This window comes from Diadema antillarum, unplaced genomic scaffold (assembly GCF_040938485.1).
Source record: "Diadema antillarum isolate AM-2024a unplaced genomic scaffold, OU_Dant_1.0 seq00000728_RagTag, whole genome shotgun sequence".
NCBI classification, from domain to species: Eukaryota; Metazoa; Echinodermata; class Echinoidea; order Diadematoida; family Diadematidae; genus Diadema; species Diadema antillarum.
Window position 1 is genome coordinate 728,699 of NW_027271630.1, and position 15,843 is coordinate 744,541.

The window sequence follows — 15,843 nt, forward strand, 5'->3', positions numbered from 1 at the left end:
CTTCACCCCCACCTACCCCTGACCAGAGCACCCGCTATAATCAAACATGATATCTCTGTCATTAATATCTTTATCGCACGAACTTTTTCGGTTCGACAGAAGTAAAAAAAAAAAAAAAAAAAAAAAAAAAAAAAAAAAAATCAAGAGTATATGGACTCGGAGGGTTCAATCCCACCCCCCTCCCTTCAGCGGTTTGGGGGGGGGGGGTCATTTTAACAAATTAAGATCGAATAACCATAAATATACTATCTGCCAAGTTTGGTGAAAATCCGTCATAGATTTTACAAGACTATGCAGAAAATGTGGAAAATCCCCCTCCTCCCCCTCACCAGCCTTATCAGGGCACTCCTGGACCATTCATAATCAAACCTGAAATTTTAATAACTTATCTTCATATAACATAGTTCTATATTCTTCGGTTCGACAGAAGATTACAAATTCCAGAGTTTAGGGACCTGAAGCTTCAACTCCTCCCCCCCCCCCCGGCGGTGGGAGGGGGTGGGGCTCATTTTAACAAAATTTAATAAATATCATAATTATTATCACCGTAAAGATGCTATCTGCCAAGTTTGGTGAAAATCCTTCTTGAGATTTATCAAGAAGATGCAGTAAATGTGGGCAATCCCCCTCCTCTCCATCACTCCCCCCCTCAAAATCAAGGCACCCCTGGATCCGCCATAATCAAACATAAGATTTCAGTCATTATAATGTCTTCAAGGCACTAACTTTAGGGCACTTTATCTTTTTTGTTCGACAGAAGAAGATTTAAAAATCCAGAGTTTAGGGACTCTGAGGCTTCAACCCCCCCCCCCCTTCGACCGGGGGGGGGGGGGTTTACTTGGGGGCTAATTTCAACTTATAAAGATCATATCACCGTAAAGAGGCTATCTGACAAGTTTGGTGAAAATCTGTCGTAGACTTTTCAAGAAGATACTGAAAATGTAGAAAATCCCTCTCCTCCCCATCACCCCAACCCCCCCCCCCCCCCCCCCCCGCGATCCGGGCACCCCTGAATCCGTCGTAATCAAACGTGCAATTTCAGTCATTAATGTCTTCATAGCACTAGTTTAGGGACTCTGAGGCTTCAATTTGAAGCCTCCTCCCTACTTATGGCCGGTACCGGTGCCCATGCATCCCTGGATCTGCCATTAAATTTGAACTACTGTCATCAATGTCTTTATAGAACCAATTAACCTAGCTCATTCATATTTGGTTAGAGAATATAAGAAGAATTTCGATAAAACCGTGGGACTTTGAGGCCCCCCTCCCCTTTTTTCGGGGGGGGGGGGTGGCTACATAAACAAATCGAGATCCCATTGCCATAATCGTGCTACCTGCCACTTTTGTTGAAAATCTGTCAAGGATTTCATTAAGAAAATATAAATGGTGGAAGTTCATGGGCAGTTTTGATATGGAGTGTATCTACTATCTTTATACACAATATCGCTAAAGTATATGATTTGCACATTTCCCGTTGATGAAATTTGCACATTTCCCGGCGAGACGTTTGCACATCCCGGCGTTTGCACATTTCCCGGCTCCACACACCCCTGGATATGGGCCTGCTGTTCTACTCTCCAACGCGCGCACGCTTTATGTAATACAGTCGGTAGCTCAATTCTTTAGCGCTCACGTGCGTGCGTAAACTGTGCGTGTACGTACGTGTACAGCATGCAGGAGAGCTACGTGTATCAGGCATCAGATGAAATTTTAGTCTAATGTTTGTGGAGAGTAGCTCATTTCTTTACAAAACGGATCCTGCTCCAATAGCAATATGGCTGCGCTTATGCTGAAGAGAGTTAGCAGGCAAATTCTACACGTCAGACGTCCACTCTTGGCAAGATTTAGCTCGAGTTTGCTGATTGAAGATCCCAAGTATGGATGGTTGAAGGAGCTAGGTCTGTCATCGGACAACGACGGGGCGTACACGGGAACGCAGTGGGGCGGTAGTGGAGAGGTACGTGATACACTAAAAGGCCTGCCCTGTCACAATTTTTGTGTTTTGCGTAGTCTGCAGAGCTGACGTTAGTCGTAGGCCAGCTGCAGCACAAGCAGGTAGGCCTACTGTCAATCATACCTTGCACCGTATTCAAATTATATTTTCCCTTTTCTCCGCTAAATTTGCCTTCTTAGTTCCGTGTCTATGACTCTGTTGCTACATCAATTTGTATACGCTGGCTCGCTGCCCTAGCTCTCGCTGTAACTACTATACACACAACACAGCCACAGGCGTCAATCTGACCGATTGGGCTAATGAATCTACCCGTATAATAGGGAGCTTTAGATTTTAGACGCGCGGATGTTCAAAGGAAAAGGCAAAAATCATGTTCTGAGCTAGACAGAAAGATCCGTCTGTCCGGAGGACTCTTATATATTTTGTCATTAACGCTGTCCTCCGTAGACAGACGGAAGGTTGCAGTACCCATTGCTGTGTGGATGTTCTTAACCACTGTCTCTATGGAAAATTGGGTGAGGTACCTCACCCTTCTCGATTGCGTCTAATTCACGGCCCTAGGTCGGCAAATTTAAGCTTGCATGGTGAAATTATTTTCTTAAGAATACGTTACACTCACCAGATTAATGAATAATCCAACATTTCAGGAGAATTTTCAACGTAAAACACAGCCTGTCGCGTCGTCACATTCAAACTGCAGAAACATACACTATGAATCTATTAGCCAATCACATGCGAGGTAGTTTCTACGTGTTTGTGTTACTAAAACACGTACCTCGCATGTGATTGGCTTAGCAATTGTTACAGATTCAAAATGGCGACTTACTGCTCGCGAACGGCGATGTTGCGATATCGATAAAATTTCTGCATTATAACCGAGGTTATGTGAGTATTTCGATTGCACAATGTGAGAAATTTATCCCAAATATTGCTGCATAATGTGTCATGTCATACTTGTTTGAATGTAAAAAAGCTGTCTGAAATTTGGTTTATCGTAACGTTTGATCTGTGCGCGACTGCTCCACACAGGAGCCGCAATCATTGACTTCGGTCTGTATACGGAGGGGATCCGTGAAGCCAGACACAGTCTCCGCGGAACATTCCCCGACAGACAGATACAGACCGATCTTTCGGTCAAGTTCTGAGCGTGCGCAGTAGCGCGCGCGTAAAGTCAGTCTATTTTTAGCTTGCGTCGCCTGAGTTTTTCACTACACGTAAAATTTACTGGGCTGTTTTCACGTCCGCACAGTTTGCGAGGTAGAGAGCTTCTTCATGCACTGATCATATGGGGGCGCTGTTATGTTCTACGGATAGTCCAGATTACAAATCAGTCATTTTAGGAGGCAAATCTTGAGAACAATAGGCAGCATGGTTACTGCTATTTATTGTGTTGATGAACTGCAGCATAACTCATGATGCTCATGAGCGCATGAAATATAACACCAATGAACCTAATGGTATCATGCTGCAACCCCCTTTCTTTCTAAAAAAAAAGGAATGTTCATTCTGACAACACTTGCTAAAGTGTGGCTATGCTTTCCAAACAGACATATTGTGACATAAACCTTGATTCAAAATACGTTTGAAATACGTTTCCTGTCATCTTATGTATTGACTACTTTTGTATTCTTATCCGAAATTAATTAACACTGAGCATACCCATACAGTGCATACATCATCTGATACCATCTTATCCTTAAAAGAAAACAACAACCTATATTCATCATACGCTGCACACTTCTTGCTGTTCACTAACTACTTCTTAACACTATTTCATCTACTTTGATGTTAAGGTATTATATACATTTCACGCAGAGTCACGGTATCTTTCTGGTTTGTGAACTTGGCGTCCATACCGTGTAATGTACTGAGTGTTGGTGTCTGTGTTGTCCTCGTGTTTTGGTTTGTCTGCATTTGTGTTTTGCCTATGAGAAGTGCTATACTCATACTTGTCTGCGTCTGAGTATGGTTGGGGTTGTTTGTAGGTCTCTCGAGTTTGACGGATATGTCGTCAGTTTCTGCGGAGGACGTGACCACTATGGGTATCTACATCATATGATCTAGGCTCAGACCGCTTGTGGACGATGCGGCCTTCTTCCCACTTCCCGGTTTCTTGGTTCTGAACACGGACACTTTGTCCCGTGGAAAGTGGAGGGAGTGGTTTGGTATTTTTGTCAAAGTCTGCTTTCTGCCTCTCCTGTCTCTCCATCAAGCGTTGTTTCACTTCATCTCTCCTGGGGTCCTGATTACGAATGTGGACGGGTAAGTTTGTACGAATTTTTCTGCCAAACATCAGCTCAGCAGGTGATGGTAGGTGTGCATCTATTAGGGTTGCTCTAAGGCACTGGAGGGCTATGTTTGGGTCCACATGCCCGTCCTTTGCCTTTTTCATGGCAGCTTTCACAGTCTGTACCTGGCGTTCTATGTACCCGTTGGATTGGGGGTACCTAGGGCTTGACGTCACATGAATAAAGCTCCATTCATGCTTAAACGTCTGGAACTGTGCGCTGCTAAACTGAGGGCCGTTGTCGCTAACGAGCTTTTCAGGGGTTCCTTGTTCCGAGAACACCTCTTTCAGGGCATTGATGACAGCTGTGCTTGTTGGATGGTTTGGCATCTTCCGTACTACAGGGTACTTGGAGTACATGTCTGCTATCAGCAGGTATTCTGTTCCTTCAAGCATGAAGATGTCGGTTGCAACAACTTGCCAAGGCCTTGACGGTATCTCCTGAGGCCTGAGGGGTTCAGCTGGTTGTGCGTTGCCGTATTTCTGGCAGATCGGACACTTGCCAACTAGTTCTTCGATGTCCTTGTTGATTCCATTCCAGAAAATGCAGGATTTTGCCCGCAGCTGACACTTGGTGACTCCTTGATGGGCCTCGTGTATTTTGGTCAGGTATTCTGCTCTCAATCCTGCCGGGATGATCAATCTCGATCCCTTGAGTAGTACACCATTTTCGACGGATAATTCGTCTCTATATGGCCAGTACTTTCGAAGGTTCTGACTCAATTCACGTCTTTCATCAGGCCATCCTTGGATGATTTCGTCTCGGAGAGCACAAAGCTCTGGATCTTGCGATGTGGCTTGACGTATCTCTGTCAACTTCTGGTCTGAGAACATAACAAAGTTGACCTGGAGTGGCTCTTCTGTTCTTTCGTCTGGAAGTGGATGTACTCTGGACATAGCGTCAGAGAGGAGCATGTCCTTGCCTGGCTTGTACCTGACTACCATATCGTATCCTTGCAGTCGGAGGAGTAATCTCTGCAGCCTTGGGGGTGCTGCTCCGAGATTCTTCAGTGTTATCATCTCAAGAGGTTTATGGTCGGAAAGAACGGTGAAACGTCTTCCACATATGTAGCTGTGAAACTTTTCACAAGCGTAGACCACCGCCAACATCTCTCTTTCTATGTTTGCATAGCGTTGTTCTGTGTCTGTCAGTGACTTGGATGCAAATGCTATAGGTCGGCCTTGCTGCGTGAGTGCTGCTCCAAGACCTCTTGAAGAAGCATCGACCTCGAGCACTACTTCCTTCGTTGGGTCGAAGTATGCTAAGGTGACATCTTGGCATATTGCAGCCTTGGTCTTCTCGAATACCATCTGGTGCGAAGGTGACCATGCAAATGTTGTGTCCTTCTTTAGCAGGTCTCGTAGCGGTGCTGTCAAACTTGACAGGTTAGGAATGAAGGGCGACATGTAGGTCACTATTCCTAGGAACTCTTGTAGCTCTCGCTGAGATGTAGGAGCTTGGATAGCTTGAACTGCTTCTACTCTCTGAGGGTCGGGGTGAGCGCCGTGTTTGTCGAACACTAAGCCGTAGAAGCGAATGCTCTCCTGCTTGATCCTACACTTGTTCCAGTTGAACACAAGTCCATGTTTACTGGCGACTCGCATCAAGTTGTGTAGGTTGGCATCATGCTCTTCTACAGTTTTTCCTACCACAGCAATGTCATCTGCCATGCAGATTACTCCTGAGCACCCTTCTAGGATTTGGTTCATCTTCGTCTGGAATACATCCTGGGATGTGCAGAGTCCAAAAGGGAGTCTCTTGAACCGATATCTCCCAAAGGGGCTGTTGAACGTTGTGAGTCGGCTTGATTCTTCGTCAAGTTTGACTGACCAATACCCATGTTTAGCATCCAAGGTGGAGAACACTGTTGCTCCTTCGAACCTATGTCTGGTTTCATCGATGGTTGGCATTGAGGTGTGGCTTCTCTTTATTGCCTTGTTCAAATCTCTTGGATCCAGACAAATCCGCCACTTTCCGTTAGGCTTTTGGACATACACGAGACTTGACACCCAATCGGTCGGTTCCTGTACCTGTGTAATCACGCCTAGCTCAACCATCTGGTCAATCTCAGTCTGGATGTCGTCTTTGATGTTAATGGGGCACCGTCTCGGAGGGTGGACGACTGGGGGTACCTCCTTATTGATGACTATGTGATGCTCGCCTTTGAAGTTACCGATTCCTTCAAACCGGTCTGGGTACAAACTTCTCAAGTGCTCCTCGTTCTGGATGGGACAACTCAGCTGTTGCTCCATTCCACAGTTTATGATTATAAGTTGGAGCTCAGTACACAAGGGCAAGCCAAGGATTGCAGGGCCGTCAGTGTCGACAACGTAAAAGTCGGAAGCTGCTTCCCGATCTCTGTACCGACAGTTCATCGTGTGTACACCTAGATGAGGGATAACATTCTTGTTATATCCGGTGATAATGGTCTGACACTTTTTCAGTGTGTCCTTGACTGGGTTCCCTTTTGCGTCGATGTTGTTTGGGTGCATCTGTCTGTATATTCGTAGGGGTAAAATGTTGCCTTGGGCTCCGGTGTCTGCCTTAGCCTTCAATGTCCCCTTTCTGTTTCCGAGATCCACCTTGATCTCAGCAAACATTTCATTGTTCTTGACATAGTCGATAGTGATGGTCTCAAACTTCAGGTTTTCAAACTCGTCAACAGGTGCTGTTTCCTCTTGCAGTTCGTGCACTGCATTCTTGTGAGCTTTACTTGTGTAGGAGCCTCCTCTCTTGGCTTTCTGCTTTTGTCCACTTTGCTTCGATCTGCAACAGGCTTCCCAGTGATTGAGTTTGCCGCAGCGTTTGCATTTGGTTCCATATGCTGGACACTTCCTCGGTGGATGTGACAGTCCACAAAAATGGCACTTCTTTTTTTCTGGTGTCGGTCCATTTTGTCTTTGGAAGTGGCCTTTTTTCCTCACGACATCAAGGTTGAGAGATTTCTCATTCAGTGACTTCATATCCAAACGAGTAGCTTCCTGAGTTCTTGCAACGTCAAGAGCTGCATCTAGTGTGAGCGTATCATCTTTGCCCAGTAGTATCTCTTGTACTTTCCTGTTGCTTGCCCCAATGATGAGTTGCTCAATCAATCTATCGTCAATTTCCCCTTCCTTGAACTGACATCTCTGTGCCAATGTGCGACATCTAGCCAGAAAATTGTCAATGCTTTCATCTGGCTCCTGTTTCAGCTTCTGCAACTGGAATCTGGCCAACCGGAAGTTGCTCTTCGGTTCGAAATGCTTTGAGAATGCCTCAAACAGCTCGTTCGGTTTTTTCATTTCTTTGCTCCATGACTTGTAGATTCGGATACCTTCTTGTCCAAGCCAGAGAAGGATGTATGTGATTTTCTCTTGGTCTGTCTTTTTGTTCAAGGGTCCTTGAAATATCAGCTCGCAGTAATGTCTGAAACTGCGAAACGCGTTGGGAGGATCTTTTGTCTCCCAATCCATGGAGGGTGGTGTGATACCTGACATTTCTCCCATACTGAATGTGCGCGTGTGTGTGTATACAGTTTAGCAATCACTGCAATATGTGCATGCAATTCAAGTGTTTACAATTCTTAGCTACACATACATAACAAGCAATTATCACTGTGTAATCTCTGTACACTATCACTGTGACACAAAGGAGTAAGACCACTGTCTTATCCTAATTCAAGTATCGTGTGCATTTACTACTCATACACAAAGGAGTAAGACTACTGTCTTATCCTTATTCAAATTTCGTGCAAGTCTACTAGTACTACTCATACACAAAGGAGTAAGACTACTGTCTTATCCTTATTCAAATTTCGTGCAAGTCTACTAGTACTACTCATAATACACAAAGGAGTAAGACTACCGTCTTATCCTGAATTCAAATTTTGTGGAAGTCTACTTTCTTTCATGCTGCAAAGCGTTCATTTAGTTCAAGCATTTATTTCCAGCTTTGTATTTCTAGCGTCCGACTTGAGTGGCTATCGTTACCACTGCCAATGACTGGCAATGTACCTCAGAGCTTCTATGATCTAGGTCTACAAGGTGTGTCGTAAATCACTCTGGAGAGCGTCCTTTAAAATATTGACAAATTGCTTCCAATCTATCGAGTTATTCAATCACATTCCACGGAAATCTTACATTGAAATCATCAAATGGTCAGCGAGGCCAGCGATGTCGGTGATTACGTCTCTGTGTTCACCCGTCGTCGCCCAACGGTGATGGTACCGATCTCGGTCCGTCTCAGGTAGCGATGTAAAACGGCTGCGTGTACGCGTTTCCCGTCGTATACTCGCAGGCTCTGCTGGTCTCCGTCCGCGTTGGGCTAGTTCGTCCGCTCCACTCAGCGCTGACATCAGGCAATTGCACGATGAGCAATGGCAAACTGGACCGAAGCATTTGTGTTGACCACAGTCAAATTCGCTATTCTGTGTTCCGTGAGCTGCGGAATCGTCGGTCAGCAGCGTGGAGAGCAGTCGGATGTATCGCTGACAGTCACAAGGGTTGGTCTGGTCCGAGCCGAAAGTCAGTTCGGAGAAATCGTACGTGGAATTTACCCGTCTAAGGTGCTGCCTGTTGACTCGTAATCTTGCATAGGCCTATAGCTAGGCCCGTTGTGTAGCGAGCGGAAACGATGTCACGTATGTACGCCAATGGGCAGTTCGTTGCGCGTACGTGATCTACTGATGTTCATGTGTGTATCACTGATGTTCATGTGTGTATCAATCCGCGACTGGTCACAGTCAATCCCGTCTATGTCGCGTCGTCAGGCAAGCTCCGCGTAGCTTGGCTTCATGAACTCAGTCTTTTGCGTGTGACCAATATAGCACAGTTTTCCCCGAGCGGCGTCCGTCCGGTCCAACTAGGCCTGGCGCACAGCATAAAACTTCGTTGAAAATAACTCAGATAGACATGAACTTATCCGATTTCAGTCTTGTGGCGTCCATGCTTCCCGCTTGCCACCATGTTATGTTCTACGGATAGTCCAGATTACAAATCAGTCATTTTAGGAGGCAAATCTTGAGAACAATAGGCAGCATGGTTACTGCTATTTATTGTGTTGATGAACTGCAACATAACCCATGATGCTCATGAGCGCATGAAATATAACACCAATGAACCTAATGGTATCATGCTACAGGCGCGATTTTATTTTTTATACGTTGCGTCCCAGCGTAATCTAAAGCTACTTTTCCACACGAGGCAGGGAGAGGAGAACGTCCAGCGCAAGCGTCGGCTGAAACGTCCGCGCGTCAAAATCTAAAGCTCCCTAATTATAACCCCGAGGCGCGTGCGCGCCGCTCCGTAACACAGTTTTCGGGCTGGTCGCGGTTAATGAATATACTAATCAGTGTGCAGAGTAACTAGTATAAGTTAGTACCATTTGCTAGATATCTAAGTTGTACTAAAATCTTGTTAGACCATTCAAACTAATTAATCAAGTTCCACCAATTCTGCAGAGGCATTGCCATTTATTACAGTCCAGGAAACCTGCTTATAGGGAGCTTCTTGATCCTGCTGCTCATGATCATCCTCATTCGTCATACTGTATACGCTATAATTTTCGCGTACATAAATTTTCGCGAATTGCCGCTGTCACACATTTTCGCGAGAGGTTAAATTCGTGATTGGGGGACCAGAGAAAATATGAAGTGGCAAAGAAAGTGTGAATTTTCAACTTACTAGCAAATAAGAATGATACTAGTTATACACTGCATGAAAAATACTTTACCAAACTCTGCGAACTAGTAAGTTAGAATTCAATATTTTTGAAGTGGTTAAGTCCATCGCGCTAGATTTCTGACGAGTGGTCCCCTTGCGATAATGGATTGGCTCTCTACAGTATTCGTAAGTAGACGTGGACGTGCTATATGTACGTAAACAAGCTTAGCCAACATGGTCTGTTTGGTAAGCTATGACATGGTATACTAGTACTGAAATGTTCGCATCATCAAGGCAAGGGATTCATTTTGGAAGGTAATATTTTCACGTGTTGTTGATTTTGCGAATAGCTCCCGACTCGCGAAATTCGCGAAAATAAAACCCTCGCGAAATATATAGCGTATACAGTAATATTCATATAATGCAAGTCTGAAGGCCAGAATCCCTCCTCCACATGAGCCATGCTCATGAGGCCCTCGCCCCAAGATGCTCATGATGCCTGCTGTTCACTTTTCATCCATTCACATCTGACATTGTCGCAGTTGGCACAGTAAATTTTTTGTTCAACACACACACATGTCCACTCTCCATGATGAAAAGAAAAAAATTTCTCATTGACTCTGTGCTTTTTAACAAAAATCGAGTTTTAATCAGCCGGTGTGCAGTGACTCACCAAAGTACAGGTGCAAGCGGATTTGCTAAATGCAGGGCTGCTGCACATGTCGGCCTGATCCAACTTGAAATTTTCTGTGCTTTTTTTCTGTGGCTCTAACCTGTCCATGCAAGAATCGGCCCCATATGAAACTGAAGAGTGAAGGCTAACATCATTTTACAAATATAAAGAAAAAAATAAAATCAGAACTAACCATTGTAGTAACCTGATCTTGTGCATATTCCAAATTGTTATTCCACACTGATAGAGTACACACTAGGTGCGCAATCCCACAGCTTTGCATGGCTTGCGTGCTGTCTGCACTGGATGCCATGGATGCTTGCACAAAACAGCACCCAAAGAGGCTAGTAGATGGCGGAATTCACAATTGACAAAGTGGCGGAATATCTACAAAGTGACTGACAAATTCCAGTACCCACCTACATGTACATGTACTCTCAGTTGTATGCAATACAACATTACAAGTACAAGCACATTTCTTGGCTGAGGAGAAAGATACAGGATACCATTGTCTGCTATGTGTTTGTATGATGGTGATGTATAATGAAGAATCTTTTGAAATGACTATTTGACTTTAGCATTCTGTGTTTGAGATGGTGACCTAGTTGTTGTTGTTGTTGGTGCTTAAAGGTGCCTCATTCAATACTGAATATATTTACGCCTTATCTTATGTAAAAAGAAATTCACACTCAAATATTTTTTTTTCAAAGATGGAAAAAATAAATATTCCATTGTTTAACATCTAAAATAATGATTGTGATAGTAATTTGGAACGGGGAGCAATCTGCACGCATGTAAAGTTGAGATAGAGAAGAGCACCTCGTACAAGGCTCGCAAAATCTAGTCAGTCCTGCTCGGTAATGTTGAGCAGGCTTCTTGGTTGATCACGCATGGCCTAGACCACTCATTTGCAAAGAGGGCGCTCCACCCAACACATTATTTTGTGAGGCAGTTTCCTGATTGTGTATCGTGATACACCAGAACAAAACTACAGGCTACTATAATTCTAAACACATAATACAAACAGACAAGCCCAATAGTGGGTAAGTGCAGTGCAATGCAGTGCATCACCATACAATTCTTCTATCTTCCCACTAGATAGAAATAAGAGAATAAAGGAGAGGGAGAAGAGGAGGAGATGATGTGAGACTTTACACAGTCCCCGATAAGTATTTTTATATTTCTTTGGTGATAAAATCATATTCTGGCATATATGCCCGTGGACTTCAAGAAGAATAAAGCACATTCCTGGCGGAGCTCATCATTTTTTAAACAAATTTTGTAATGTGAGAACATTAGATATTATCTTTAAGCGTTTGCATAGAAGGATTTGTTCTTTGGAGTATTTTTTACAAAACAACCAGAACATGAGAGATGGTTTCTTAGGCCGACCTATGGCTCATTTGTTATGCCAGTTGCATTCAAAAAGCCATCGTCTAAATCATTGCCATAATTGTACTGCAAGTGACATGTTTCTTGTGTTGTTTGTCCTTTTTTTTTTTCCTGCTGCAGGTCATATCATCCATATGTCCAGCAAATGGAAAACCAATTGCCAGAGTCAGGCAGGTAAGAAATGTGGAGGTCTCCATGATGTACATTGTGCACTGAAAAAAAAAATAACTCAACATAAAATAGCTTGCCTACACTGTACAGGAATGTATGAAGTCTCATAGAACAGCAACAGCAAAAGAAACATGATGTGTATTGAAAGGAACTCACTGTAAGAGAAACACACAAGATACACCACGTACAACAATTGTTAGTAGCCAATGATCCTGATGACTCTGTAGTTGCCGCAATTAAAACAAGATAATCATGCTAGTTTGTTTTATACATGTACATTCTATAGATTGTCAGTCAGTAAATGCTGGCACAGCACTGATTCTTTCTTCTTCTTTTTTTTTGACACAGCTTTACCATCATCAATGTAAACACCTGTTCTATACTGTCACCGTACTATAGCAACGTCTGTCATTTCCATGTTGTAACTTTTATAGTTAAAAAGATAAGTGTGAGTGAAATTAGGCATAATTGGTTAAAGTGATGGAGAAACGAGTCCCTTAGTTCAAAGAGAGTTAAAGATAACTCCCACAAATACTTGGTCTCGTGAGACCAATTACTTGTGTCTTGAAGGGATTATACGAAGTGGCAGAGAGTGATTGGATGAGAAGATAGGGGTATTTGGGTTAACTGTGCACTGCAGTCAGATTGCTCTAATTTTGTTTGGGTTTTGTTTGGCCTTTTATCTCATCTGCCAGGCCTCAATGGAGGATTATGAGGTTGCCATCGCTGCTTCCCAGGAAGCTTACAGTGTGTGGTCTGAGGTGAGTTTGGACTTTTTCTGCATCATTTACAATGACAGATTTTGTTTCAGATTCACATATAGCTTAGAGAAGACAATGAAGAATGGAAAAAATGCAAAATTGACATTTTCACTTTTTGAAGGCATCCACTCGCCATGGCATCTTTTGGCAAATGACTACATGTATAATTCAACTTCAGCATCATACAATGTACATCACACCTGCTCACATACATGTATGCATGTAATTATAAAAATTGTGTAAGTTAATCAGCAATAACACTTTGCTTGCGTCGAAGCACTTTTTTTGTCCCGAGGACTTCAACTCAAGGGAACTTTAGTGTATGACTGTCATACACCAAACACTTATTACTGATCTTTAGATTGCGAATAGCACATAAATACATTACATGATTTGTGATTGATCTTGTACTGGTAATATTTATATCATTGGTAATATTCATTGTTTTTTTCTTAGTGTGCTCACAGTTACCTAGTATAACTGTACCTGGTATAAATGAATTGTCGGAGATGAAATGATTCACTGTTATGTAGTATTGCCAATGCATACTCTGTCATGGACTTTTTAAGACAATATATGCACTTTAAATAACATGTACTGGTATAAAGTAGTTTGTGTGCAACTTCATTTCACCAAGGCGAGAACAACACTACTCTGGAACTGATGAAACATTTTTTTTTTCCCACATTATACATCACACACTATATGTGACCGGCGACAACGGTTTCAGGCAAAAGTCGGGAATTTTGAAAATTCATTTTTTCACTGAATCACATTGCCCATTTCCTAAGCTTTTCATTGATATAAAACACTTGTATTCCTTGGCACCATAAGTGGGCATAGAAAGAGAAATAAAATGCACTTTTTAAGTTGTTAGCCTGACAAATTGCGAGAAAACAGGCTTTGAAGATTCACCTCTTTCTCAAAGACAATGTCCGAGCGGCGATGCGAGGGGAGAATCACCCATCCGTACGATGGTGCCAATCGATGTTAAGCTCCGCCTCTAGCAACCACGTCACCTTCTGATTGGCTCACTGAGAGAGTCAAATTTCCCGGGCACCTTCCTCGGAGCTCAGCGTATGGAGCCGAAAAACAATGCATTTCCTTCGGGTTTGTTTACCAGTACGTCTTTCAAGATGGCGAATACGATAATTGCACGTATGGTGTACATGTACAATTTGTACATGTGTATGGTGCACGCCGCAATGGCATCCACATGCCATGACCGTGTGCATGTAACAGATTCATGAAGCGGTGGCGAATCCACACATTTACAAATCACGTTTTCATTGTGGTTGATTTGTCTTTATCATTGGCAACCCTTTTGAAGGCAGAAAATTGCTAGTGCTGGCAAGGGTCACGCTTCCTGTTTGTTTTGCTTTTACAAGACATGCATATGCTGCTTTGTTCGGTGGTGCTAATTAAGTTAAAACAAACAAACATGACTCGTTAGTTTGGTGCGATCTTGACGTGTAGTATTTGAATATAATTGGTCACATGTGACCGCTCCTTTCCTCTCATCTACCTTCCATTGAGTCAGTCTGCTGTCATAATTTTTACTACATGTACAAGTAGACAAATTTGAGAATATTAAGTTTTCTTTTCATACGATTATGTCATGCTACACGATTTTTGTTTCACTTCCGTTGTCGAACATTGAGGTAGAATAGTTTGGATAGAAAGCCAAACGAAGAGCACGCACTACAGAGCGAGCGTATATAAGCCACTATAGCAAGAACAATGGAGCATGTAATCGTGCACGCGTGGACAAAGCATTCCCCAAACGCTGCAACTGGCGTCTCCGAAAGCTGAATTATGTAAATGTATGCGACGCACCAGCCAATCGCATGCGAGACCCTGCGCCGTAGCAACGCTGGGGATATTGGCGCGGCGTTCGAAAGAAGCTCGAAACTGACGAGTGCGATCCTACATAGGGTGCTTAAAATTCCATTTTCGATAGGAAAAACTTAGTCGTATGCTATGAAATTTAGTGCAGATGTAGAAAACATATCAAAGATTCGATTTCTGCAAAAAAACCTAAATCGACGAAAATAATGGTCAAAATCTTTGTAACCCGCCTAGGAGGGAATTTGCTCCTGCGACTTTTGCCTGAAACCGTTGTCGCGGGTCACATATGTGCATTTGAAATCATGAACTACATGTACATTGTATCTGTATTGTATACATGTAGATGTAGACAGTCATCCATGAGACCATGATGACTTGTCATTTACTGCATGGTATGATGCCAAGCCTTGGTGAGTGATCCTATTTGATCTCTGCCCAGTGTTTATGATGCAAATGTCAGGCAAGTTCAGATTAAACTACGATATTGATGTACCACAATAAGTGTGGCAGACCCTCTGTCCCAATGCAATGGGCTTAAATTCTTTTATACGTGCATGTTATACCAAGTAGTGATACTCTTATCATATTGATGTTTACCGTGTATAAAGGATGAAATGTATTTATCACTGTTTCCAATTATTATTTCTGAATATTTAGAGTAAATCAATTCACATGGCATGTCGAGGACAATTTACATTGTACTTCAGTATGCCTATCTTCTTGTGTAGTGACAAGGATAGGCATGTTTGCTGAAATGTCTTAGACCATTTCTACCAGTTAACATGGATGTTGAATTACATTAGAAAGGTGGAACATCTCATCTTATTTTGCACATTTGAAACACAGAATTCATCATGTTTGTGTATTAAATTCCATTTATCAAAACATCTGTGGACTACCTTGTGTTGGTAGTGAACACTTGCAAGCATTGCTGCCCCATTATTCTTGTTATTCTGTAATCATCATACACTGACCCCTTGGAGAGAGAGAGAAATAGAAATATGATTTAAGTTTGTATATATGGCAGTATGCATGTGATAAGAATTTTATACTATGTCTCAAGTGTCTTTTACCGAGTAACTTATTTCACAGATAATTACTATTAACATGTTAGGAA

The 15,843-nt window shown here is 42.9% G+C and overlaps 1 protein-coding gene across 1 annotated transcript in view; it reads left to right on the forward strand.

Moving 5' to 3' along the window:
* Positions 1-1,691: 1,691 nt before the first annotated feature.
* LOC139738180 (alpha-aminoadipic semialdehyde dehydrogenase-like) overlaps positions 1,692-15,843 on the forward strand; it is a 62,913-nt gene continuing 48,761 nt past the window's right edge. Inside the window, exons 1-3 of the mRNA XM_071648840.1 lie at positions 1,692-1,957; positions 12,067-12,120; positions 12,813-12,878. Of these exons, the coding sequence (XP_071504941.1) occupies positions 1,775-1,957; positions 12,067-12,120; positions 12,813-12,878 (303 nt within the window). The 5' untranslated portion in view covers positions 1,692-1,774. The remainder of the gene's footprint in view (positions 1,958-12,066; positions 12,121-12,812; positions 12,879-15,843) is intronic.